Source organism: Pistacia vera, unplaced genomic scaffold (assembly GCF_008641045.1).
Source record: "Pistacia vera cultivar Batoury unplaced genomic scaffold, PisVer_v2 Contig675, whole genome shotgun sequence".
Lineage (NCBI taxonomy): Eukaryota > Viridiplantae > Streptophyta > Magnoliopsida > Sapindales > Anacardiaceae > Pistacia > Pistacia vera.
The window spans coordinates 55,791-81,182 of record NW_022196529.1 but is presented as its reverse complement, the minus strand read 5'-3'; the positions used below and the strand labels follow the sequence as shown (position 1 = coordinate 81,182).

Sequence of the window (25,392 nt, the reverse complement as noted above, 5' to 3'; positions counted from 1 at the left end):
AAGGCAGCAGCCGAGAACCCTCGTGCCGTCGCCATTATTACACAGGAAGTTAAACGTTTAAAGTAATGTCGCAATTCAATTATTCCAATAATTCCCATATAATTCTACTCCCTGCAGCCTTGTTTCTGCAATGCTGTAAATAGCCTGAAAAGGGCACGGCAAGAGTTAATTGTTGAAAATTACCTGCCTTGGAAGAAGCTTTAATGGTATGTTGGTGGCCCTTCAGACATTGGTATCATGATGAATTGGGGCCTGGGGGGACCTAAAAGTATGATTACAAACCAAAACACACTTTGCATAAGCATGAAGCTGATTACCATTGCAAAATCTAATTCTTAAAACTGAGCTGAATCGCTCTACTGGCATTACATTGTTTAATTCTGGCGCAGTCCAAACTTTTCTGTCCATTGAGGACTAATCAGAAGTCCCAAAAGCAACTGATCAGCCCACAGAATGAAGGATAAGCCGGAAGGAATACACAGCAAGGTGCACTTCCTTCAAGTTCCACCAGAAAAGAGATTACAGACACACTGTTAATATAGTGCTTCATACAATATATATCAGCTTTAATTGGTTGGTGTAGAAACAAATGAGGATTGCTTGGTACAGATTCTGCAACTTGTGAAAACAAAGAGCTGAGACATACAAATTATCTCTTATCTCCAATCATCAATAAATCGAGCAGATTCTTTATGAAACTCTTACAAAGACAGTCACATTCTGGAACTCTAGTTCTGTTGTCATGTTGAGTAAGGCCAGCCTGCACTACCACTACTAATACTGGCAGATAACAGTTTGCATCCTACAATTAGTTCAAAAGATCATAACCTACTGCTGATTTCGGAATTCAAAAACATTCAAAGCTAAACCTAATGTATAACAAGACCCAGAAAACTTCAGCTGCCTATTATATGACTACCCAGTGAACGATTTTGTATGTGAATGAACCAATTGATCTCGTTTTTACATTTGCTAAGCTTCATGGCGAAAGAGCTAAAAATAAATAAATAAATAAAAAAAAATCAACAAATACCAGGAAATTTGAACTGCATTGTCATTACTTATTAAGGAACATGTTAAACACAAAAAGGGAGATAATATGATGTGCTTTTTTATCTATAGAACAAAGAGAAATACGCAGACGCATATCTTTACAACAACAAAATATTCCATTGAAGAACAACTGATGCACCTTTACAAGCCATTCATAGTCATAGATTGCGAATTCTTTACCCTATTTCTTCCAGATTTGCTTCTCCTGTAACTCCTCACTGGTGTCAAGTAGAACCTTAATAAGCCATTATCAAGGTTGTTAGGAGAAAACGCACTACTTCGGTTCCTCTGCAGCAGAATTTCATCTCTTCTCCTCCCACCATTATCTTTAGCTTCAACACCATCCACTGTCAAAGAGTTCCTAGCACTAACACTATAACTCCGAATAAGCTTCTCACTAACAGTCCCATTTGGTTCTCCATTCGCGACTCTTTTAATCTTTTGCCATGACTCAGCTAATGCTCCATCAACCACACGATGCACATTCCCTTCATCTCCACATTTACTTTCACTTCTCTTCTGTATTAAACCCCACATATTCCACACATTGCGCCGCCTCAACGAGTTCTTAAAATTAAACCCCTTTTGACCAACCCCTCCATCTACATAACCAACATTCTTCGAATCAGATTCAACACACTCTGCCCGGTAATCTTTAATCGAATACCAATTGGAATCCCTCAACTCTTTCTCAGTAACCAACAACTTGGCCCCGTGAAACAAACCAACAGTTTCAGGAGACACCTTGGCATTTGATATTGATTTAACCTCATCAACATCAACAAAGCTCGTTCTTTTACCCGAATTACATCTATCAAAACTCCTCCTTCGCCTATGTATATTCAAAGACTCTCCATAATAATCTCTAGTCTGCTCAGATCCACCCGGACTATCCTTATCTCCCTCGTTCCCCGAACTACCCTTCTCCTCAACAACCGCCATTGGCGTTATTAATCTCGGATAAGCTTTGCCTATCAAATAACCATCCCAAGAGGCTCTGGGCTCCTCAAACGAGTACCTCACATTATTATCAACCGATAATCTCGGATCAGTGTCGCAAGATCTTCTTCCGAAATATCCGTACAACCCAATTTCGGACTGAGTTTCTGTCTCTGCTGTTGGCCTCTCAGTGCCCTTATTATTATTATTATTGTCTTCTTCAGTGCTCTGTTTCTTGTTCTTTCGTTGCAGTTGTTTCTGCTTCCATTTTAGTAACTTCTTACTAAAAACTGAAGCCGTCTCCCAAAAACCACTCACGTGACTCTTCTTGCGTTCAAGCTCGAGATCTATGAACTCCTTCATTGACTTGAGCTCGCCTTCATTTTCATCTTCACTCAACGCATCACAAACTTTAATCTCTTCCCCTTCTTCTTCTTCTTTTAACGCGGGTCCCACGCTCGTGGGGCCGTAGATTTTCTTGTTTTTAAATTGGTCGTCTACATGGAAGAGGTTGAAGAGTGTATTGCGGGGCCCAACGTCGCAGGATTTGCGGCGGGGCTCGGAGGCTGAGCCGAAGGCGGAGGCTGCATTTGGGTCGGAGGAGGAGTAAGATTTGGTACGGCGGAGGCGAGGACTTGTAGAGGAGGTGGGAGTGGCGGTGGCGGAGGAATCGATGCTGGAGAGTCGTTCGCAGAGACACGTGGCGCAAAAGCCAGTGATGGGCTTGGTGGTGGGGTGGCGGTGGCACGTGGAGTAGCGGTGGTGAGTTTGCTGTGGCTGGAGAGTCATGGCTACTGGTGGTGAAGAGTAGTCAGTAGTGGTGGGCTCTCATCTCATTTTTAAAGAGAAATGAGAGTTGAGTTGATAAGAGAAGAAATGAAAGCGTTTTTGGCTTTGAAAACGAAACTGGATGAGAAAAAAAAAACCCTGGTTAAACCTCTCCCTGGGACGGAGATTAATTACTTAAATACGTAATTATTAATTAATTTAATTATTTATTTTCCTTGGATTTATTATGAAAAAGAAAAAACACGTGATTTATTGATTGAATTAATTTTCTGAAATAAATGATTTTATTCTGAGATCAATGTTTCTTAATATAAAAATAAGTGAAAAATCTTTACAGTTGTTTCCAATTTATAAATTTACGGATAAAGATTGAATTTTGGACAGCGTAACATTTAAAATATTATAAACATATGAATTCTTTTTTTATTCTATAGTTTTAATTATTATAAAAGACTTGTAAAATCTTGAATAAAAATATGAAATTAATGATGTTAGATTACGTGCAAGCCATGCATTAACGACGAAATAAATTTTAATTATTGTGAATTATTATTATTATTATTAAATTATATTATAATAATAATGATAAAGTTGGTGATGTAATTCTGTTGTGAAATAGAGGAAACTAATAACATGATAATGGGATGTGTTTAGCGTGTTAAAAGTCATTATTTAACCTTAAAAAAGAATGAAACATGCAATAATTGGCACTTCATGATCACATTGCACAATTGAAAAGGGTTAGTGAAATGATCATAAATAAATAAAAAGTTTTATGTACTGCCTTTTTTTTTTTTAATTAAAATGTTTGGGTGAGTTTATGTATACCTCAATAAATCTTTAGTGCAGTAACCCACCACCACGGCTTCACACTTAAATCTTGAGAGCTAGGGGAATTCAAATCTAAAATCGTGTGCTTTAACCATACATTTTAACACTCCTCTTACCACTTGAACCCAAGGGTAGGTATAGACTATAGACTACCGCTTCAATTGTATGAAATTGATAATTTTATCATAATTAAGTGTTTTTTAATTAATCACATTCCTAAATTTTTAAATAGCACTATTATATTTACAATCTAATCTCACAAACTTTTTTTTATAACCCTAACGTGTCAGCTCGCAATTGGTCCGTTCACAATGAATCCTCCTACTTGCCCAATTGTGAGATTGAGTTGTAAGCCAATCTTTATTGATTTTTAAAAATTGACCAACTTTATGATATTTATGTCATATTTTTAATCAGTTATCCTCTCGATATTTTAGAAATTCATGGAAGATTATATTGTATATAAAAAGATTACTAATTTTTCTAAACAATTCTATTATTTTTTACAAAATCAAATAGTAAAATAAAAGGAAATAGAGTGCACGCATCGTATCGGTATTGGGTACACTTAGGAAATGTGAATGTTAATGGAGGAGGCCAAAGATGCACCGGATACAATTTGCTCCTTGGGTGTGTCCAAAAAAGTTCAAGTCAACTCCACTAAGGACACAACATTTGCCTTTAAATAACCCATTCCTAGAAAGTTTACTTTGAAACACGAGGCCTTGTTTTTGAATTATGAGCCTCCTTTAAGATTCTTTATTATTATTTCCTACTTAAATTATTTTCCTATAAAATAAAATCAATATTTCATTCTTTTAACTTCGAAATATATTATCACTACATGTGAAATTAAGCTTACTCGACAGATATTTTTTTCGTTGAAATGGTTAAAAGTGTGGTTCATTTCGAATGAGATATGGGATCTAGATTTAAATAGTGAGTAAAGGATATTTTCGTTTTTATAGTGATTATTTGTTATGCAGAAAATCCAGAGCGAATAAAATATTCATTTGACACGTAGATATCTTGCGATATGGATCTCATAATCAAGGTGAAAGATCATGCAACTCTATGTTTTATCAGATTTGAGTTGGTAATTAGCACTACGTAAACCCAGTTGTAATTTGTTTTGAGAGACAATAAGTGGTAGAAAGCCAATTACAAACTCTTTGTAAATAGAATTACTGTTTCAATAAATTTAATAACATAACAGTGAATTTAACCATTGCATTACGAGCAATCGAACCATTTTGAAAAGTCTCTATTTTTGTTTTTTGTGTTATAAATTAATTCTTGTACTTTTATCGTCCTATCACTGATCTATTAAGATCATACACACATAGTATATGATTTCAACATTGTTAATTATGTACTTTTGATTGGTATAAATCTCAACATCAACATTATTAACGTTAATTAACCATTTTCGCTAACAGATTTAAATGGTGGGTGGGAAACTGTCTGGCCCATATCAACAATCGGTGAGTGATTGTCGTTTTAAATTGTTGGTAGGGCAAACTCCGGATGAAAAGATGTCGTTCGGCCATATATCGACAAGATTGACATTATACTTTTATTGATACAGGACGCCAATTACTGTGTGACACATTGTCGTTTGGTGTAATATTTATGGGACCTACCTACAAACCAAAGGGTGGGGCATGGCCGACAGTTCTATCATAAGTAAGCGGACCCATGTTTAAGTTAGAACGCAGATCAACGGTCTTGATTGTTTAAAACATTTGTTACTTCCGTCATAACAAAACACTGTATGATTCCTCCCTTGAAAAATTATAACGAAGATTGATTCATCAGATTGGTGCGACGGAGTAAGGAAGGTCAAAAATGGAGAAGGCCAGAGAGTATTTGGAAGTGAGCAAAGAAGAATCGGAAAGCGTGTCACGACTCACCATCCACCCGCACCGAGTCGGACTCGATTGTAGCTTCTACGAACGTTTTACTTTGAGAGGCATCCAAGTCGACCGAGTCGAGCCCGGGTTCGTCTCCTGTACTTTCAAGATCCCTCCTCGCTTCACCGTAAGCTACCTTAACTAAAACCCTAAAAAAAAAAATTTTTTTGGTAATTTCATATAATTAATTGTAGAAATGTTTAATTTCAGATATAATTGTGGCAGGATAAGAATGGCAGTTTGGCTAATGGTGCGATTGCGAACCTTGTTGATGAACTTGGTGGAGCTGTGGTCCAGGTGGATGGTCTTCCCATGAATGTTTCGGTTGACATGTCAATCTCGTTTCTTTCTACTGCTAAAGTGAATGTAAGGGAGCTTCATCTCGCTTATATAGTATTTTTCGTAAATTTAATTGGTGTCATGTTTGTTGTTCTCAAGCTGAATTTTGATTTATTAGCTCTGCTACCAGCGATTGTATCCAGTGTTCTTTAGATTGATTACATTGATTGAATTTGCTTCGTTTTCTTTGTATGCACTTAGTTGCAGGGTCCTGTCTTAGTGCATTTGGGTCTAGAAACGGAAACATGGTATTCTTTTTTGGAATGATATTGATTCATGGTTTGCCTATTACAGGAGGAGTTAGAGATTACTGCAAGGGTATTAGGGCAAAGAGGAGGTTATTCTGGAACGATCGTTCTTGTGAAAAACAAAGCAACGGGGGAGCCAATAGCTGAAGGACGACATTCATTGTTTGGTAGGCGTCCTAGCAAGATGTGATTTAATTGTATGAATGCAAACCATTAGTATCTATCAAGGCAAGACTCTGGTGTTTGTTGTAAATGAGAGTACTGGTATTGTCCTTGTAACTATGAATCTATGATAGAAGGAAGATTTTTCTTGAAATTTGATTGCTTTACCATATGAAAGAATTCAGAATTTCTGAGAGTTAAATTTGGAAATTAGAAATTGCTCCAGAGTGTTTGCCAAGGTCCCCCTGGGTTCCCTGACTAGACCCTGTAAGTTATTTGTCCAAAGGCAAGCTTGTAATGAGATTATAAAGACTCCAGCTTCTGTTACCTTTGTGAATGCTGGGCATTCATCATTGTTACAGAGTTGATGGAAAATTTGTAATGAGAAACAAGTGCGATAACACTCTCTCTCACAAGCGAGGAAAGAAACCTTTTGAAAAATTACAAGAGAGTATTTGCTCTTTGATTTGTAGCTTGGTGTATTGGTTTTATTTGCGGTACAGTGGGATGGATTTGCAGGTAAAAGAAGCATGGTGTCTTTAGGCAACCGTAGCCTTCAAATCCATTGCAATTTTCCTCTAAATACCAAGTTCAGAAACAACAGCCATTTATTTTGCTGTTATTATGCTAAGAGTAATGTTACAGTTACCGAAAGGAGCGCACCGAATTCATGTGCCGAATGACGTAACGCAATCTTGACCGTCGATTAATATTAATTTATAATTAATCGATGATCAGAATTGCGTCACATCATTCGACGCATGAATTTGGTGTGCTCCTTTCGATAACTGTATTATTTTTCTAATGCTAAATTCCTTAGCAGTTAGCCCACTATTATTTTTCTTCCAAATTTATTGCAATGCAAGCTTATCTTTCACCTGTTTAAATTTGTTTCAAAGATTGGGAGCTGAGTGTTGTATATTGCATGTTATTTGATTTAAGATAATCCCACGATTGAAAAGGAAATAAGACCCACCTATGCACTATCTCATATGGTTAGTGTGAACGGGGGATAGTGTCGATAGACGTCTGTTTTCCAGAGAATTGACCAGAGTTATTTTTAATGACAATAACAAATTTTAAATCATTGGGTTGTTCTGAATCAGTGGAATATGAAAAGATTTTGTTTGAATTTTGAGGACGGATGGCTTATCCTTCAAGGATTCAGTTTGAAAAACTGAAATTAATTCCACTTGTAGTTGTCACAATAGAAACGACGACGTATCAATGTACACACGTGTTTGTGAAATTGGCAAACGGGACGCAAGGACGGAACACTGACAAATGAACCATACGACAGGACCGTAATTTGGAATATAATATTCTCTGGAAATGACATTTCAACCCTCCAGTTCTACGAAAAAGGGTCGGGCCTTTTTAGTCTTTTAACAAAATCAAACTCTGTATAATCTTGGTGAGGGTGCCCTGTACAGGTTCTCAACAAGTTTCTCAACATCATGAACTCTTCTTCACTCTCTAAATTCACCAATTCACAGCCGTTCTTTCAATCTCCACAAGACCCTAAAATCGTCAGAACTAGCTTACTTAACCTCCAATTCTCGTTTCATTTCCTTGGTGAATCGCTGCATCGGAAACGCTTCAGAAACGTTTCTTCTACAGTTCAGCTGAGAAATGACAACTCGGTTGAGGATCCTTTGATTGTCAGCTCTCGTGTGAGAACGAGAGTTTCATCGAACGACAGGCAGTTCGGTTTGGTGCCGGAGGAGAATGAATTCAGGCGCCGAGTTTTGCTGAGTTTATATCTTCGGAGAGAGTCAAAGTGGTCGCGATGCTTGCTTTGGCTCTGGCGCTCTGTAATGCCGATCGAGTTGTCATGTCGGTCGCCATTATACCGTTGTCGCTTGCTCAGGGCTGGAGCCGATCGTTTTCCGGTATTGTTCAGGTGGTTTTTGTTACTTGTTAGTTTTTATCTTATATAATAATTGTAATTGATATAAATTCAATTATCCACAAAATTTATTTATGTTGTTTTGCTTTTTTTATTTTTTTATTTTAATAGTTTGAGATTGAAGAGAAGTTCATGGGTGGCTAGTACATGAACAGTTACAATGTCAAACTGATAATATTTCTATATGTATTATGTATATTACATGTTATTATGTTATTATGTACTTTTATAGTATTATAAAATTATGTTGGATATAGTCGTATTTGGTTCCTAATCTATGTTTAATGTTATTAATATGTTGTTACGCTTTATCAAAATATTCATGGTAGGTTAGCAAACCTGTTGCTAGTGTTACTCGGATTGTGCTCCAGCAACATAGCAATTTTCTTAATTCACCCTGACTTCTTAAATGTTCTGAATACTTTACTAGAATATGAAAATGGGTTTTCTTCTATCTGCTTATTTGATTAGCAATTGTGGAATGATGTTGCTATGGTCCAAACTAGGCTTGATCGTTTTAAATAACTTAGGGTAATGACCATGTGCTTCTACTATGACAATTGTGCTAATTTAATTGCCTCTGACTGATTATATGCATTTTTGGCAGTCATCTTTCCTCTGGGGATACCTGGTTTCACCAATAGCCGGAGGGACTTTGGTGGATTATTATGGTGGTAAGGTTGTCATGGCATGGGGTGTGGCATTATGGTCGTTAGCTACTTTTCTTACTCCTTGGGCTGCAGACACCTCTTTATGGGCTCTGTTGGCTGTGCGAGCTATGCTTGGGATTGCAGAAGGTGTTGCTCTTCCTTCCATGAACAACATGGTGGCAAGGTAATAATGGTATATTCATTTTTTGTTTCATGATCAACACAAAGTGATGATATACATTATGTGCCTCAAGAAATTCTGTTGAAAAAAAGGTGTTTGCAAAGCAAAAATCTTGAAAAATTTGTGAACTATTTCTTTAGATGGTTTCCGCAAACAGAGCGATCCAGGGCTGTTGGAATTGCAATGGGTGGATTTACATTTGGAAATGCAATAGGACTCATTCTTTCTCCAATTCTCATGTCAAAAGCTGGTATTTTTGGGCCATTTGTAATTTTTGGATTATCTGGATTTCTTTGGGTTTTGGTTTGGTTGTCTGCAACATCAAGTACTCCTGATCGACATCCCCAGATATCGAAATATGAATTGGAGTACATACTGAACAAGAAGCAGAAGCCCTTCCTGATGGAGGATAAACCTAAGAAAAAGAAAGTGATTCCCCCTTTCAGGCGGTTGCTATCTAAAATGCCAACATGGTCCCTTATCATTGCCAATGCCATGCATAGCTGGGTAATGCGAGCACATCTTTCCTAATGTTCCTTAGGATTATGTTGTAATAATAATTTTTTAATAATTTTTTTTGTATGAGTAATATACTGTCGGATTTGATAATATTTTTTTCCCTAGGCATTGTTTCAAGTCTCCTAAGTCTTAAAGCATCACCTTCACTTAGTATTGCACTTCCCTACTTAACTAAATTTGCCCTCCACGCCCTGAAAATAGCTTTAATGATTTCTTGCCTTCTCTGTTGTGAAGTTGAAACTGCCTTATGTAACAGAAAAAAGTAGTGATATAACAGTGGGAGGCCTCCTAATTTGTGTTTATATGCATTATGCTCTTCAATTTGTGAAGACATTTATGTGAACTAATCTTTTGGAAAAAAATATTTGTGCAGGGCTTTTTCGTTATTCTTTCCTGGATGCCAATCTACTTCAACTCAGTAAGTCCTAATACTTAATTAATCATGGTTTTCTAAGGTGATTGAGGCATGCCCGCTGGAACATATTCATTTTAGAAGTTATGAATACATGATATTCCATTACAGGTGTATCATGTTGACCTGAGACAAGCAGCATGGTTTAGTGCCATTCCATGGAGTGTTATGGCATTCGTGGGATACATCGGTGGTTTATGGTCAGACACACTGATACATAATGGCACAAGTGTGACTTTGACTCGCAAGATCATGCAGGTAAGGTGCTTAATTTCATCAGCATATATCTGCATGAGTATAGGGTCTACTTTACTTGACTTTTGGGAACCTGGCATGTGATTTACTTACTGTTCTCTTATGAGGCTATAATCATAAACTTGGAAATAGGAACCTTTAAGACCCCTTTGACTAACTTTTAGCATAACATGTCTGTATAACTCTTATCCCCTCAAGGGTTGTTTCTGTTTTTTGCTTTAGCGGACACCTCATCCACTATTGTATCTATACTCTTACTATAATACAAACTTTTATTTCCCATTAAAGAAATAGAAAAAAAAAAACCAGTTACAGGTGACTTTGAGACCTTTTTCTTTCCTGTAAAACAAGGAACTTGTAACATAACACTTAAAACTCCTGGACTGAATCCTTGACTTCTAAGTATTAGTATTACATATGATTGGGCTATGGTGCTAGAACTCTGATCCAAGATTTAATTGTGCCACTGTTTGGGCTTTGGAGTCTTTTGCCTTTGTTAGACTTTTAAAGGTAATTGCCACTTGTCTGTATAAGTTTGCCTCTAAAATTAAATTGGAAGGGTAGAAACTAGGATGAAATATATAGAAATCCTCTTTTCTATGAGCTTACAAGAAGTATAAAATTTTTATCTTCTTACTTATTAAGAGTTTAATATGAATTTTTACTATTAATCTAGTACATAGAAGAACTTGTGCTTACATGATACGTTCTTTTGATGTGTCATGAGTATATCAGACACTTACACAAAGTGTTATGAGAGAAATGATTTTGGCCTGGAACATGAGTGATTGAGACTATATTATCTATTCTTTTTGTTTTTTTTTATATTTTGAGTCGTCTTGTATTTCCTTAACGTTGTATTTTGCACTGCTCTTTTGAATTATGTGGTAAGCATCCAATCTTTGTCTTATCTGCAGTCAATTGGCTTTTTTGGTCCTGGGATTGCCCTAATTGGTGTAACTGCAGCGAGAAGTCCAGTTATTGCATCTTCTTGGCTTACTTTAGCTATTGGGCTGAAATCTTTCAGTCACTCTGGTTTTCTTGTGAATCTTCAGGTTTGAGTGCTAAAAGCTAAAAACATTCAATAATAAGCTAGAAATACATCTTCAATTTCCTCTTTAACTTATTTCCCTTTTCTTTCTGTTACCAGGAAATTGCACCCCAGTACTCTGGTGTTTTACATGGTAATATGAAATGTCTACAATGTTACATATATGTTTGATCTCATTCATTCATATTAAACCTGATCACCTTAACTGTAAGGACTTAGTGTCACTGGTGAAACGGTTACATTGAAGTCATTTAACTAGGTCTCGTGTTTTAAATTTAGTTCTGTCACTGGTTTCTACTAGTTACACCATAAATGGTGACTCTTCCAAGCTGCACACAAGTGATGTGCACTGCTTGGTTATTATGGTTGATGAAACTAAGTTATCCCTTGTTATGTAAGCTCCATTACACCATTAGAAGTTGGCCATAAAGGTATTATATAACAATTTGATAAATAAATAATTAGGTGTGAAAGCCTGCAGATAAGTGTTTTCTTCACCTACTAATGAAATATGTGAAACTGCTCTATCTTTGATCTTCAAATTTAACTTTGATATGATAACAATTTTCTTTTTCCTGGTTTTAGGAATATCAAATACAGCCGGAACCTTTGCAGCAATTTTAGGAACGGTTGGAGCTGGGTTTTTTGTTGAACTAGTGGGTTCATTCCGAGGATTTTTGTTGCTTACGTCGCTCTTATATTTCCTCTCTGCCCTTTTCTACATCATCTTTTCTACTGCCGAGAGAGTAAATTTTGATTAAACTGGTAAGTATCCTCTGTTGTGATGATTTCAATCATTTTCTTTCCTTCTTTTGGCTATGTTTTGCTTTTACTGGTCAAACAGTTATGTTGGGCTAACATGATAGGGTAATGCTATGTGCACTAACCAAATTATATTAATCCAAATACTAATAATTGAAATTTTGAAATTTCTTTTTTTTTTTTAGTTTTTGAGGGGAACTGACGTGACAATAAGAGAGGTCTGTCACGTCAGTTAGTACTTAAGTTAGTATGATTTTGGTTAGTGCACATAGCATTATTCTAACATGATATGGGTAGTCTCTCAAAGCCCAAACACCCCGATCTCATCGGGATGAACCTCTGATCACTTCCTTACTTGGGAAGAATGAATTGTATCGCTTAGCTACAAAGGCACTGCCAGCAGGGCCTTGGCGTTTAGCCGGTCTTCAAATTGTTATTGTTTTGTAAAACCCAGTCAAGCAATCTGATGCCCTTTTTTATTTCCCTAAGACAGGTGACTTTTTGCTCGTCAGTTTCATGAACGAGTTTAAGACGTCCTGCCAAACTCCAGACAATTGTAATGACTCAGATGCTGCAATCGGAGTAGGATTGGGAAAAAAAAAAAAATTGTACAGAATGTTGAGCAATCAACTTCCGATGTAAATATCTTTTTTTTTTTTGGTCATCTTTTCAAAAAATAAAAGAAATCTATAGCATATGATTTCACATCCCTCATGCATTGAGGCTTTGGCTTTTAGGGGCAATACGGTGATTGTACTGAATCTGTAAGATATGGCAAGGTATGATACTGGGTACGTTCATTTGTGACCGTTCAATTGATGTTGGATTGTCCTTCTGCCATTTTGTGTCCTTATCTCAAAGCAGTCAATTTTACAGGTCTTTGGGGGGTGCATTTGGCTGGAGGATAAGTAAGGTTATTACGGTATCATGTTTGGTTTTCAAGTAATATAAAATTTCGGTAATTTTTTAATACTAATAGTATGTACTGTTGATTATATATGAAATAATTTGATTATCTCAATTTTTTTAGTTATTTTAAGATTATTAAGGTAATCTTATTTTTATTATAATTTTATCTTTTATTAATAAAATTTTAGGATAATAATGTCTTTGTTTTTAAATTAATTTACATGAATTTGGCTTTTACAATTTTATCTTAATTAATTAATTTTTTAGATAAAATTACTCTTGAATTCAAAACAAATTATAGTCTATTCAAGCGTCAAGCCATCACTCTCACCCACCTATCGCCCAATCGAAAATGGCTGTCGTGTGTTAACTTGGCCAGATCTTTGGTCAGAAATGGCCCTATTGGTGCACGGAGGCCATTTTTGATCAGACTGGAGGGTTTTTTTTGCTAAGTTTTAAATATAGGGGGTTTATATAATAGTCTAAATAATAATATAATAATAATATTTAATTAGAAGATAATTCGATAATTTAAATAATATATCTGCAAGTCTATTCCTTTTAATTAAACATATTAATTTAATATATTTATTAATTTATTCTAACCATTTAAATAAATTTTTCTAAATATATTCGGTAATCTTAATCCTTCTTTCCAATAATAAAACATTTCGTGAACCAAAACTTTGCTGCCATCCCTTTCTTTACAGGGGGGATGGAATTTTACTAATTATGGTCCGTTACTATGAATGTGCTGGCCGGCCCGTAGATGGCGTACCTCGTCCAACTTGATAATTGAACCGCCTAATTCAAACCTCTGACCAATGATATGTTCCATGTAACTACAAGACTATTTGACTTGATCATATGTATACAAAAAAATTTCCGCCAATTGTCTTTCCTTTCGCATTAAAAAATTATGCCTATACATGCTTGAATCGGTCTTCTTCACATTAAATACAATCAGTGAATACATGATGGCAACCATTACCAGATTCCTTAAAACTTTGACCAAAACATATTATGATCAGCCTACTTCTCTGCACAACGGCCACAAGCTCTGCTGATGAAGAAACCGTCAACTCCCCAAGTTCTCTACTCGAGCCAAGCAAAACTGAAGTCGGACCGCCAATTGGCCAGAAAATCTCATCGTAAGACTCCCTCTGCCGTCAGCTATATCATAGCTGCAGCCAAGAAAGTGACTGGAGTTTTCAGAGTCTTTCTCCCCAGGAAAACAAAGGCCACTTCAAATGGTGCTGTAACTGATGATGCCAGCAAAAGTAACATTCAAGTTAAACGACTATCATGTAAGTCAATCTATAGATTTGCTACTGTTGGAAAGGTTTAGTTTATAGTTTAGTGATTGTTTTCTTTACGCTGTGCAGATTCAACAGATCAGTCAACAGAAAGTTACACAAAGAATTCAACAAGATTCAAGTCCTCGGATTCATATGTTTCTTCTGGTTCCATTAGTGAACAGGTTGCCACAGTCAACTTCTCATTTGAAGAGATTTACAAGGCAACTGAAAAGTTCTCTGCAGCGAATAAAATTGGAGAAGGCAGGTTTGGAACAGTGTACAAAGGAAAGCTTAAGGATGGATTTATTGTTGCTGTAAAGCGTGCTAAAAAGGTACACAATTATGCCTGTGGAAGAATGGAAGTTATATTCTAAATCTATGATTATGTCCCTACTAAACGTTTGACATTGCTTGATGACTTTGATACTTCTGGCAGAATAAGTATGACAAATACATGTTACTGGAGTTCAAGAATGAAATACTGACCTTATCAAAGATTGAGCATTTGAATCTGGTAAAGTTATTTGGATATCTAGATCAAGCAGACGAGAAGATTATTCTGGTTGAATATGTGGGTAATGGAAATCTTCGGGAACATTTAGATGGTAAGTCCAGAAAAGTATTTAACGGACTTTGAAAGTGGAAATTAATCAGCAGAACCAAGCAATGTAGAAATAATTGATACATACAGGATAGATGTGACTTTGACCATGCAAATTTTCAATTACAGATAGAGCACGTTCTTGATTCCATAGCTTAGTGTCGGGGTAAACAAATTCTAATAAGAACAGCCGTTCTTGTTGCAGGTAAAAGGGGAAATGGACTTGAAACAGCGGAACGTCTGGACATTGCAATTGATGTAGCTCATGCTCTTACCTATCTTCACACATACTCAGGTAGGTACATCATCTCCATAGAACCAGGGCCAGATTGACCCAAGAATTTAACATTAGACACCTTGTTAGGCATCCCTACACCCTAAACCCTAAATTAAGAGTTGAATCAAGGTTTTTGGGATCCCAAAAGATCAAGGCTGCCAACACTGATTGCACCGAAGTCTTCCTTCTCTCAAAAGAAACGAACTTTTCCATCCTCCTGATCTTTTCTCAATCTTCTCAACAACTGGGATCCCAAAAGCCTTGATTCAATTATTGGGTTGTAGTTGTCTGTCCCACCTAACAAGGTGGTAGTAGTCATCTTGTTAGGTGGGACATAGCTTCTCAACCAAAAGAAACGGGAGGGCTAGGAGTTGGGAATTTGTAAAAAAAAAAAAAAAAATAGGGCACTTCTTGCTTAATGGCTGTGGAGGTTTGCTCAAGAGACAAAATTCCTTTGGTATAAGATTATCAAAAGCAAATATGGCCTCATGGAAAAGACTCCAAAGAATTAAAATATGACTCTCATGAAATCCTTGGAAAAGCCATTTCTAAGGAGCTTACTACTTTCCAACCTTTCATCACTTTTGAGGTGGGAAATGGCAAAGACACTTGTTTTTGGGACGATAAATGGTTTGGGTATTTTAGCTTGAATCAACGCTGTGCTCTTCTTTATAGATTGACCCATAATAAAAGAGTCAGTGTGTATGCCTCTTCTTTCCTTTATGAAAGCTGGAACTTAAATTCAAAAGGAAATCTGAAGGAAAGAGAGATTGAAGAATTCACTGAGCTTATGAGGCTGCTTGACAATGTTTCCATTTATGAGTCAAGAAAAGATAAGAATTCGCTTCCCTCATTGGTGTGTTATGTGCTAAAATAATGCAGAATCCTCTGACCATTTGTTCCTTCACTGCCCAATGGCTTCACGATTATGGACAAAACTTTGTAGTGAAACCAATCTTCATTGGGTTACTCCTAGATCTTGTTATGATTTACTTATGGAGAACTTACTTCTTTGGTAAAGGAAAAAAGGCCAGAATCTTGGTAATTGTGTGATTCTCGCTCTTTTGTGGGTTATCTGGGGTGAAAGAAATAGAGGATCTTTGAAGACAGTGGGGAAGATGAAACTGAAATTCTATGGGACAAGATCAAGTTCTTGGCACTCTTTGGGCCTCTGCTTCAAAAGACTTGGGACACCTCTTTTTCTTTATCCATCTTAATTGGTTAGAGTAGTAAGAAATTCTGGTTTTTAGGACTTGTCCATCCATAGTGTCTCTTTTTGGGTTTCTTTCTGCACACAGGCTCATGATACTACCATTAAAGCTAAAGCTTTAGCCCCTTTTAGATGGGTTACTTCTGTAGGAGTGGATTTCTGATCCACTTTTAAGTTTTTTCATTAATAACGTTTCTCCAGTCTCTAGGCCATAGGAGTATCTGAGGCTGTTTTTGTCATAACTCTTTGAGACTCCAGATTGGGAAAGTAAAACTTAAAGGGGCTGACATTTTGCTTTTTTAATCAACAGATCCTCCAGAATTCATAGAGACATAAAAGCATCAAACATCCTCCTCACAGATAAACTTCGGGGCAAAGTGGCAGACTTTGGGCTTGCAAGAATGGCTGAAGAAGATCCTGCTGCAACTCACATTTTACTCAAATTAAAGGAAAATAGGCTACCTGGCACTGAATACCTCAGGACATATCAACTAACTGAAAAAATGTGATGTCTACTCCTTTGGTGTATTGCTTGTAGAGATGATGACAGGCAGATACCCCATTGAACCAAACAACTCGCTGAAGGAGAGAGTAACCATAAGATGGGTAAGTGCTGCTATGAATATCCCTCAATTGAGACTTTTATTGCATTCATTGTCTGTATTGAATCTTCTGAGTCATATAAGAATCCTTGAACAACTCAGTTAGCGTGCTCCACAAATTGTCAAACTGATATAAGAACCTAATGTATGCTGCAGGCAATCCAGAACTTAAAACAAGGAGACGCCCTCCTCGTCATGGATCAAGACTGAGAAGAACTGCAGCATCCACTATGGCATGGAGAAGATCCTTAAACTAGCTCATGAATGCCTGTTACCTTCGAGACCATCAAGACCTACCATGAAGAAATGTGCGAGGTATTATGGGGAATTCGAAAAGAATTCAGAAATATCCCTATCTTTCTTCTCTTCTGCCTTCACTTCTCACCGCTCTTCCAGTATCCATTAGAGATGCCAAGAAGTAGGCAATTTGGAATTGAGGATGACGATAGCTATAAATTTATTTCTGCATAAAACAAGTGGCTTTCAAATTTTTTTAACATAAAATCAAGTAAATTACCTCTTCTATGCGTTCATCGTTTTGATCTTGATTGTACTTCCCAATTATTTATCTCGCATCTTTTTTATCTAATTGTGATAAGTAATAAAGTGAGTTTAGGTAAAATTCATCTAGAAAGTTAGCTTAGGGTCAAGGTCAAACCATTACCGTCTTAAACAAACTTGCCTTTGTGCAATGACAAATAAAAGAAAAACCAATTATATGAATAAATTCAAAAAGAGAAAGCTAAGTTCAAATGCGTGAAAAGGGTTTTCATAAGAGAAAATAAAAATTATTAACCTTACGTGAAGTTTGTAAATAACTGCTAAACATTAAATATGATGTATTGAAATCGAAATTCATTAAATGAATTTCAACTAAATACGCTAAGTAAATTATTTTTTATTATTCAATATTTGATAATCAAAATAGTCAAACTCAATAGAACTTAATTAATTATAATTATTAATTTGTTTCTAGAGCAACCTGGACAATAGAATGGAAAGATATATTAAAATATGTTTATGAAAAAGAGGAAGATACTAAACTACTCTGTATAGAGAAAATACTAAACACCCTTTATTAATCCTTATAAACAATAACCATGGTCCACATGCTTTAAAAGCAAGTCTCCTTCAATTTATACCTCATTTATGCTTCATTAAATACAGGGTTATTATAATAAGATCTTGGAAGTTATTAAGTGGAAAAATTATATACAAAAAAACAAAAAGAAAAGCAAAAAGAACAATAAAACAAATTTATGAGTGTCACAAAATAATTATCAATAATACAAGTTTAAAATTTTCTCCCATAATTTTTGATGTGATAGTTTGTTTTACAAATAAATAAACGAGACTATACAAACATACGGGATTCATTTTACGAGCTGATTAATGAAGAACAACTCTAAAATTATGAGAGAAGGTTATAAATTTGAATTATGGACGTGACATTCCTCGACAATAATATACAGTATATTAGAAAATGAAAAAGGAAAATGATAGAGTTACAGAAAAGTTTACACCGAATTTGTGCACCGAATGACGTGACAAAATCCTGACTATTGATTTATTATCAGTTAATATTAATCAATGGTCAAGATTGTGCCATGTCATTCGATGTACAAATTCTGTGCACACCGTCGATAACGATAACATTACTCAAAAAAAAAAGAAAAAATATTCACAAGAGGAAGCTGATGACGTGGAGACATGTGATGGTTCCACTGGTTTAGCCGTCCAAAACTCCCCCTGAAACCCGTGACCGCTCCAGATCCGTCAATTGAGTACACCGAGTCTCACTCTACCTCTCTCTAGTTGTGCGCACTTTTGCCTTCAACGCCTTCAACGCATCCACGTGTCCCCTCCATCCACTCCGCCCTTTTAAAATATCATCCCAGTCCCTCAAAAAACGCCCTCTCACTGTTCCTTCACTCACTCTCATGCAATTTGACATAATTCAATCTCTGATATTTTCTCTCTTCTTCTTCTCTTTCACTTCCTTTACTGTTTACAGTCGCCATCGCATTCACATCATCTCATTTGTTCGTTTCCTCTTTAAAGCATATTCTCATAAATATCTCCTCTCACACTTGCAGGGCCCTCCATGTCGGATATTTAATTAAGTCCTCACAATCTTTCTGCTTTTGAATCCTTCTTTTACTTGCTTCTCAATCACACCGGTGAGTTTGAGCTATCTTATCTCTCATTTCCATTGAATATTAATTGAATTGCATTTTTTTTTAAAATTTTTGTTTTCTTGAAGATTTTTTATGCATAATGGCGACAGCAACTGCTACTAACCGCAACGGTACAAATGCATCGGCCAAATCAGCCAAAGTGCCGATGGTTGCGCAACCGTTGTCTAATGAACCGGCGGAAATTGCGTCCAATATTAATTACCACGTGCATTATAGTCCGCATTTTTCGCCTTTCAAGTTTGAGCCGGAGCAAGCTTTCTTTGCCACAGCGGAGAGTGTCCGCGATCGTCTTGTTCAAGTAAAATGTTTGTTAGTTGTTGTGTTTTGTGATGTTTTTATGTTGTTCAATTTTATTATCATATATATATTTAAGGCTTTTTATTTATAAAATTTGTGTAGTTTGGAGTTGAAGTTTTTAGTATGATAGGTCTTGTCTGGTATCTTTTTTCGAATTTATTTTTCGAAAACGAATTTGAATTATGGAAACTCAAACTCGATTTTGTGTTTTCTAAGATTGAAAAGGCGTTTGGTTCTTTTTTTTTTTTTTTTTTTTTTAATTGAGTTAAACACTGAAAAAAATTGAAAACAATCAAAACGAGGTTTGCAGCTTCTGGTAGCAAAAGTTTTTTTGAATTTGAATTTGAATTTCAAAAATGGAAACTCGTATCAAACTGACACTTGTTTCTGTATTCTGAATAGCATTATAGCACCATCTGCAATGGACTGAACCATGATAGCTTTAATATGTTGGTTACATGTGCCATGAAGGAATGGTCTATATAATACTTTCTTTGCTATCTACAATGTATGAACGAGATACAGCATTTGAATGTTGTGTAATGGAGCTGTTTCACCAAAGTGTGATAAGAAAAATAATGCTCAAGAAAGAATGTCTTCGGGTGTAATTTAATGTGCTATTTGCTTGATCACTAGTGCTTTTAAATAATAATTACTGGGTTAAATCATGTTTTGTTTATCTTTTGGTTGATAGCATTGGGACGAGACTTACCTTCATTATCACAAAGTTGATCCAAAGCAGACATACTACTTATCTATGGAGTATCTTCAAGGACGGACTTTGACCAATGCAATTGGGAATCTAAACGTTCAAAATGCATATGCTGATGCTTTAAATAAGTTGGGGCATGAACTTGAGGAAATAACTGAGCAGGTAACCTGATTTTCCTGTTCTTTAGGTCGGGCATTCGGCATAATTGTTGAGCCAACTTTCTGTTGGTGTTTTTTGTTTTTACCTCCATGGAATCCTTAAATCAAACTTCTTTTTGACTAAGGTAGGAATTATCCTCCTACATTGCGGATGTGTAGACATCCTTTAATCAATCAAGAGGGCTGCAATATAAATCCAATTATGCCATTGGTTAACATAACAAGTTTGCATCATTTGTTTACAAATAGACCTTAACGCGAATCTGGCTTCAGTAATCACATGCAAAATGCTGACGGTCATTTGACATGAAATTTGTAGGAGAAAGATGCCGCACTTGGAAATGGTGGTCTGGGAAGGCTAGCTTCCTGCTTTTTGGACTCCATGGCAACGTTAAATTTGCCTGCTTGGGGTTATGGTTTGAGGTACAAGTATGGGCTGTTCAAGCAGAAGATCACGAAGGAGGGTCAAGAAGAAGTTGCTGAGGATTGGCTTGAGGTTAAATTTACCTGGAGGTTCTGTTATATAATTCTTTTACCTTGGAAATTTACTAATGGATTGTTTTAATGGGAACGATGCAGAAGTTTAGTCCTTGGGAAGTTGTCAGACATGATTTGGTATTCCCAGTTAGATTCTTTGGGCAGGTTGAGGTTAATCCAAATGGATCGTAAGTACTAAAAAAAATTATGTATAAATGAAAACATAGTTCATTTTCCATTTCGCATTCAAGTTGGTTATTCTAAGACATATAAATGGTTAACTGATGCCCATTTTGAACGTATTTACAGGCGAAAATGGGTTGGGGGGGAAGTTGTCCAAGCGCTAGCCTATGATGTGCCAATTCCAGGATACAAAACTAAGAATACTAACAGTCTTCGTCTCTGGGAAGCAAAAGCTAGTGCTCAGGATTTTGATTTGTTTCAGTTCAATGATGGACAATATGAATCTGCTGCGCAGCTTCATTCACAAGCTCAACAGGTTGGTTGTCAAGAATCCTTCGACAGAATGGGCCCGGCTAGATTTTTCCCTTTATATGGAATTAACTCATGCTGCTAGCTTAATAAAACTCAATTAAATACTATAGGAGGCTGTCACCTTCCCTTTAGCTTCAAACTTGGTTTTTAGAGTAAAAATGTTTTTTTTTTTTTTTTTTCACAAAGCTTATATATGATTGTCTCAATAATGTTCAGCTATTTCTGTCACTGGTATTCTACTAAATGACCTATATTCTGTTGTCTAGCTAAAAGAGGAAAGAGCTATATTCTTTTGAGCTTCTTTTATAATTCCATGTAGTATGTCCAAGTCTGCACTTTTACATGGTTGATGAAGCTTACCTTCATGATTGGTCAATTTGCAGATTTGCGCTGTTCTATATCCCGGAGACGCCACTGAAAGTGGGAAGATTTTGCGGCTAAAACAACAATTCTTTCTCTGCAGTGCATCGCTTCAGGTTGTTAAATTCAGTTTTAGTTTTATCCCTTTCTTTCTTCTTCATGCTGTAGGCCTCAGCTTATTTAGTTCTATGCAAGCTGTAGTTTCTGAACCATCATCATCCATAAGATGATGTCAAAGTTACAGAGAGACATGACATGTGATGTTCTTAGTTAGTCATGCTACCATTTATTTGTTGGTTCTAATCTTGGGCTTAATACAGGACATTATTCTTAGATTTAAGCAGAGGAAAAGTGGCAAGGGCTCATGGCAATGGTCTGAATTTCCCAACAAGGTTGCTGTACAACTGAATGATACTCATCCTACACTTGCAGTTCCAGAGTTGATGAGATTATTAATGGATGAGGAAGGACTTGGATGGGATGAAGCATGGGATGTGACAACAAGGTGCCTTATTTGTTTGCCAAACGTTTTTTAATTCTGAGCATATTTCTTTCCTGTTGCTTTTCGACTTCTACTATTGCATATTAGTTTTGGAATCTAATGAAGTTAAAAATATTCATTGAACCAGGACTGTTGCTTATACCAATCACACAGTACTTCCTGAAGCACTTGAGAAGTGGTCACAGACTATTATGTGGAAGCTTCTTCCTCGCCACATGGAAATCATTCAAGAGATTGACAAGAGGGTACTCATACATCATTTATAGTTTCCTCGCCTGCAGATGCAGTATTTCATTGTAATTTTAAGATTACATAATTTGCAGTTCATCGATATGGTACGTGCCACACGGAGTGACCTGGAGAGCAAGATTTCCAGTATGCGCATATTGGATGATAATCCCCAAAAGCCAGTTGTTAGGATGGCAAATTTATGTGTAGTGGCTGCACACAAGGTAAGGGGCCCATTCTGTGGAACTTTAACTATGAATACCTTGTATAGTTCCTTTTACCATGTCTTCAAATCTCCCAAAAATCATTCTGTTTTCCTAAAAGTCTTGCTACAAACTTGGATAGCCGTTTTAAATAAATGCAAACCATCTTGTCCTAGGAAATTGATTTTAGGGATTTCCCAAACTGAATTAGATCATTTGATTGTTAGAAAATGAACATTGTTGCTGGTTTAGACTCTTTTAATTGAAAGTTTCCATGATGATCTTCTTATTGTTAGGTCTAGGAAGTTAAGTAGTTTTTCTTGAATATATATGTTCCTTCCTTTCCTATCTTTCTTTGTTTTTCCCTTAAATATCTTAACCCTTCTGTGTTTGTTTTAATTTTTCTCTGAGTGTCTCCGGATATCAACTATTGATTGGTTTCATTCCAAGTCTTTAGTATCTAACATATTTGTTCTCTGATAGGTTAATGGTGTTGCCCAACTACACAGTGACATTTTAAAGGCTGAATTGTTTGCAGACTATGTCTCTATATGGCCAAACAAGCTCCAAAATAAGACTAATGGCATTACTCCTCGTCGATGGCTCCGGTTTTGCAATCCCGAGCTCAGTAACATAATCACAAAATGGTTAAAAACTGACCAGTGGATTACCAACCTTGACCTACTTGTAGGTCTTCGACAAGTATGTATCAGAAAAACGTTCTCAAACAAATTTTATACACATTCCTATGTGATTGAGTCCTTTAATCTGCAGTAATGTAGTATACTTGACTGATACTTTCTCCAATAGTTTGCTGACAATGCAGACCTCCAAGCTGAATGGGCATCTGCTAAGATGGCTAATAAGAAGCGTTTGGCACAGTACATACAGCGAGTAACAGGTGTGAGCATTGATCCAAATAGCTTATTTGACATACAAGTCAAGCGCATCCATGAATACAAGAGGCAGCTATTGAATATTTTGGGTGCAATCTATAGATACAAGAAGTTAAAGGTACCTTTGGTTCTTGCAACTTGAACTTAATTATCTTTTCTTAATGGTAAATATTCATTGAAAATACTTCCACATAAACCACTTAAATTATGTTCTCAATTTATGTTGGATCATTTACCTAATACTGCATCTGCATAATCAACCTGTCCATATGACAATTCGTTTGGTTCTATCCTGTATGCTGCGACTATATTATTCTGAAACCAAGTGCTGTTCCCATCATCTTTATGGATTGTTCACTCTAAAAATATGTGTTTTTACTTTGCCAATTTAAAGTATTAAGGATTTGAACTCAAATGTTCTAACATTACCAATAAGTTTAATGCATAAGTCTTGATCTATGATATGCACACCATCATCCACAGTACACGTACACCAGTTTATTTCATAATATGCATCTATAATACTGTAGTTTCACTTTAAATGTGAAACTGCTTGAGCTGATGTAGCGTAATTGACATACAGTCTTGAGTAGCTTATTTGGAACTGAACTATGACAGGAAATGAGTCCTGAAGAGCGGAAGAATACTACTCCACGCACCATTATGATTGGAGGGAAAGCATTTGCAACATATACAAATGCTAAAAGAATAGTGAAGTTGGTGAATGATGTTGGTGATGTCGTCAATAGTGATCCTGAGGTCAATAGTTATTTGAAGGTAATTAATTAGAAACTAACTGCATCTTACATATATACTTCTATAATGAAGATATGAATTTCCACAATTTGATAGCAAAAAACTTTTCTGTTGGAGAATTGGATCTTTATATTAAATTTAGCAAGTTGAAACCTAAACTACAATATAAAAGTTCTTTCCAGTATGTTGTGAATGATACTAAAAAGAAGTATGTTGATTCTGTTGAATCTCTCTCTGTGTCTCTCCTTCCCTTCCTCACCATTTACTGGAAAAATATTTCAGGTAGTATTTGTTCCAAACTACAATGTATCTGTGGCCGAGGTGCTTATTCCAGGAAGTGAGTTATCACAGCATATCAGCACTGCTGGTATGGAGGCCAGTGGCACAAGCAATATGAAATTTTCCCTCAACGGTTGCCTCATAATCGGAACATTGGATGGGGCTAATGTGGAAATCAGGGAGGAAATTGGAGATGAGAATTTCTTTCTCTTTGGTGCCACTGCTGATCAAGTCCCCGGACTGCGCAAGGAAAGAGAAGACGGATTGGTATGAAATTATTTTTTTTTATTTTTTCCTGAGTGCAGTGAAGTAATCACATTTCCTTTTCTGACTTTGGTGTTTTCTGATCACTCAGTTCAAACCAGATCCTCGATTTGAGGAGGCAAAGAAATTTATAAGAAGTGGAGCATTCGGAAGTTATGACTACAACCCACTCCTTGATTCCCTGGAAGGGAACTCAGGTTATGGTCGTGGCGATTATTTTCTGGTCGGCTACGACTTCCCAAGCTACATGGATGCTCAGGAAAGAGTTGACAAAGCTTACAAGTAAGACTTTTAACTTCATAATATCTATTCAATTGATCTTAAACCTTTAAAATATGATATGCTAATCTCACCTACAGGGATAGGAAGAAGTGGCTTAAGAGTTCCATATTAAGCACTGCCGGAAGCGGCAAGTTCTCCAGCGATCGCACAATCAGTCAATATGCTAAGGAAATCTGGAACATCGAGGAATGCCGGGTACCATAATTTGATGATAGCCCAACAGTTAAATATTTGTTTGTATAATTGTTTATTTTAAGTATTATCAACACAAGGGATCCACACAAATCCCTCTGTAGTAGGCATAAATAAGGCAGTACCTCTGCTTCTTTGTCGCATTCCTTGTTTGTTTACTACAAATATTTGTTCTGTCAGACA

General features: G+C 36.3%; 4 protein-coding genes and 1 pseudogene across 6 annotated transcripts; 4 read left to right on the top strand and 1 right to left on the bottom strand.

The window, feature by feature from the left end:
* Nucleotides 1-1,041: 1,041 nt before the first annotated feature.
* Nucleotides 1,042-2,893, bottom strand: LOC116113219 (protein OCTOPUS-like). Its single transcript, XM_031399371.1, has one exon. It carries the CDS (start codon nucleotides 2,779-2,781, stop codon nucleotides 1,195-1,197), a length of 1,587 nt encoding a protein of 528 aa, XP_031255231.1. The 5' UTR covers nucleotides 2,782-2,893; the 3' UTR covers nucleotides 1,042-1,194.
* A 2,527-nt stretch (nucleotides 2,894-5,420) lies between these two features.
* On the top strand, nucleotides 5,421-6,428 carry LOC116113220 (acyl-coenzyme A thioesterase 13-like). Its single transcript, XM_031399372.1, has 3 exons — nucleotides 5,421-5,652; nucleotides 5,751-5,891; nucleotides 6,159-6,428. The coding sequence occupies exons 1-3, from the start codon at nucleotides 5,461-5,463 to the stop codon at nucleotides 6,300-6,302; spliced, it is 477 nt and encodes a 158-aa protein (XP_031255232.1). The 5' UTR covers nucleotides 5,421-5,460; the 3' UTR covers nucleotides 6,303-6,428.
* Nucleotides 6,429-7,686: 1,258 nt separating this feature from the next.
* On the top strand, nucleotides 7,687-12,619 carry LOC116113217 (probable anion transporter 4, chloroplastic). 3 transcript variants are annotated; one of them, XR_004125383.1, is made up of 9 exons: nucleotides 7,687-8,177; nucleotides 8,791-9,017; nucleotides 9,155-9,521; nucleotides 9,907-9,951; nucleotides 10,057-10,203; nucleotides 11,118-11,255; nucleotides 11,351-11,384; nucleotides 11,837-12,110; nucleotides 12,298-12,370. XR_004125383.1 is itself a non-coding variant. In XM_031399369.1 (9 exons), exons 1-8 carry the CDS (start codon nucleotides 8,064-8,066, stop codon nucleotides 12,010-12,012), a joined length of 1,248 nt encoding a protein of 415 aa, XP_031255229.1. In that variant the 5' UTR covers nucleotides 7,688-8,063; the 3' UTR covers nucleotides 12,013-12,016; nucleotides 12,507-12,619. The 3 variants fall into 3 exon arrangements, 2 of the variants coding, with proteins under 2 accessions (XP_031255229.1, XP_031255228.1); XM_031399369.1 differs by lacking the exon at nucleotides 12,298-12,370 and adding an exon at nucleotides 12,507-12,619 and having other exon boundaries at nucleotides 7,688-8,177; nucleotides 11,837-12,016; XM_031399368.1 differs by lacking the exon at nucleotides 12,298-12,370 and adding an exon at nucleotides 12,503-12,619 and having other exon boundaries at nucleotides 7,688-8,177; nucleotides 11,837-12,016.
* Nucleotides 12,620-13,837: 1,218 nt separating this feature from the next.
* LOC116113211 lies at nucleotides 13,838-17,381 on the top strand (annotated as a pseudogene).
* A 1,448-nt stretch (nucleotides 17,382-18,829) lies between these two features.
* On the top strand, nucleotides 18,830-25,392 carry LOC116113224 (alpha-glucan phosphorylase, H isozyme). The gene is made up of 16 exons (XM_031399375.1): nucleotides 18,830-19,090; nucleotides 19,174-19,406; nucleotides 20,100-20,279; nucleotides 20,595-20,771; nucleotides 20,855-20,940; nucleotides 21,062-21,251; nucleotides 21,631-21,723; nucleotides 21,928-22,112; nucleotides 22,237-22,354; nucleotides 22,433-22,561; nucleotides 23,024-23,242; nucleotides 23,351-23,554; nucleotides 24,055-24,213; nucleotides 24,475-24,738; nucleotides 24,827-25,017; nucleotides 25,095-25,392. Exons 2-16 carry the CDS (start codon nucleotides 19,188-19,190, stop codon nucleotides 25,219-25,221), a joined length of 2,541 nt encoding a protein of 846 aa, XP_031255235.1. The 5' UTR covers nucleotides 18,830-19,090; nucleotides 19,174-19,187; the 3' UTR covers nucleotides 25,222-25,392.

Coding starts and splice junctions, on each gene's coding strand:
- LOC116113219 (XM_031399371.1), bottom strand. CDS start 2,781: ATGACTCTCCAGCCACAGCAAACTCACCACCGCTACTCCACGTGCCAC.
- LOC116113220 (XM_031399372.1), top strand. CDS start 5,461: ATGGAGAAGGCCAGAGAGTATTTGGAAGTGAGCAAAGAAGAATCGGAA. Junction 5,653..5,750: donor AGATCCCTCCTCGCTTCACC/GTAAGCTACCTT, acceptor TAATTGTGGCAG/GATAAGAATGGCAGTTTGGC. Junction 5,892..6,158: donor TTTCTACTGCTAAAGTGAAT/GTAAGGGAGCTT, acceptor TGCCTATTACAG/GAGGAGTTAGAGATTACTGC.
- LOC116113217 (XM_031399369.1), top strand. CDS start 8,064: ATGCTTGCTTTGGCTCTGGCGCTCTGTAATGCCGATCGAGTTGTCATG. Junction 9,522..9,906: donor CCAATGCCATGCATAGCTGG/GTAATGCGAGCA, acceptor ATATTTGTGCAG/GGCTTTTTCGTTATTCTTTC. Junction 11,256..11,350: donor GTTTTCTTGTGAATCTTCAG/GTTTGAGTGCTA, acceptor TTCTGTTACCAG/GAAATTGCACCCCAGTACTC.
- LOC116113224 (XM_031399375.1), top strand. CDS start 19,188: ATGGCGACAGCAACTGCTACTAACCGCAACGGTACAAATGCATCGGCC. Junction 20,772..20,854: donor TTGCTGAGGATTGGCTTGAG/GTTAAATTTACC, acceptor GGAACGATGCAG/AAGTTTAGTCCTTGGGAAGT. Junction 20,941..21,061: donor GAGGTTAATCCAAATGGATC/GTAAGTACTAAA, acceptor ACGTATTTACAG/GCGAAAATGGGTTGGGGGGG.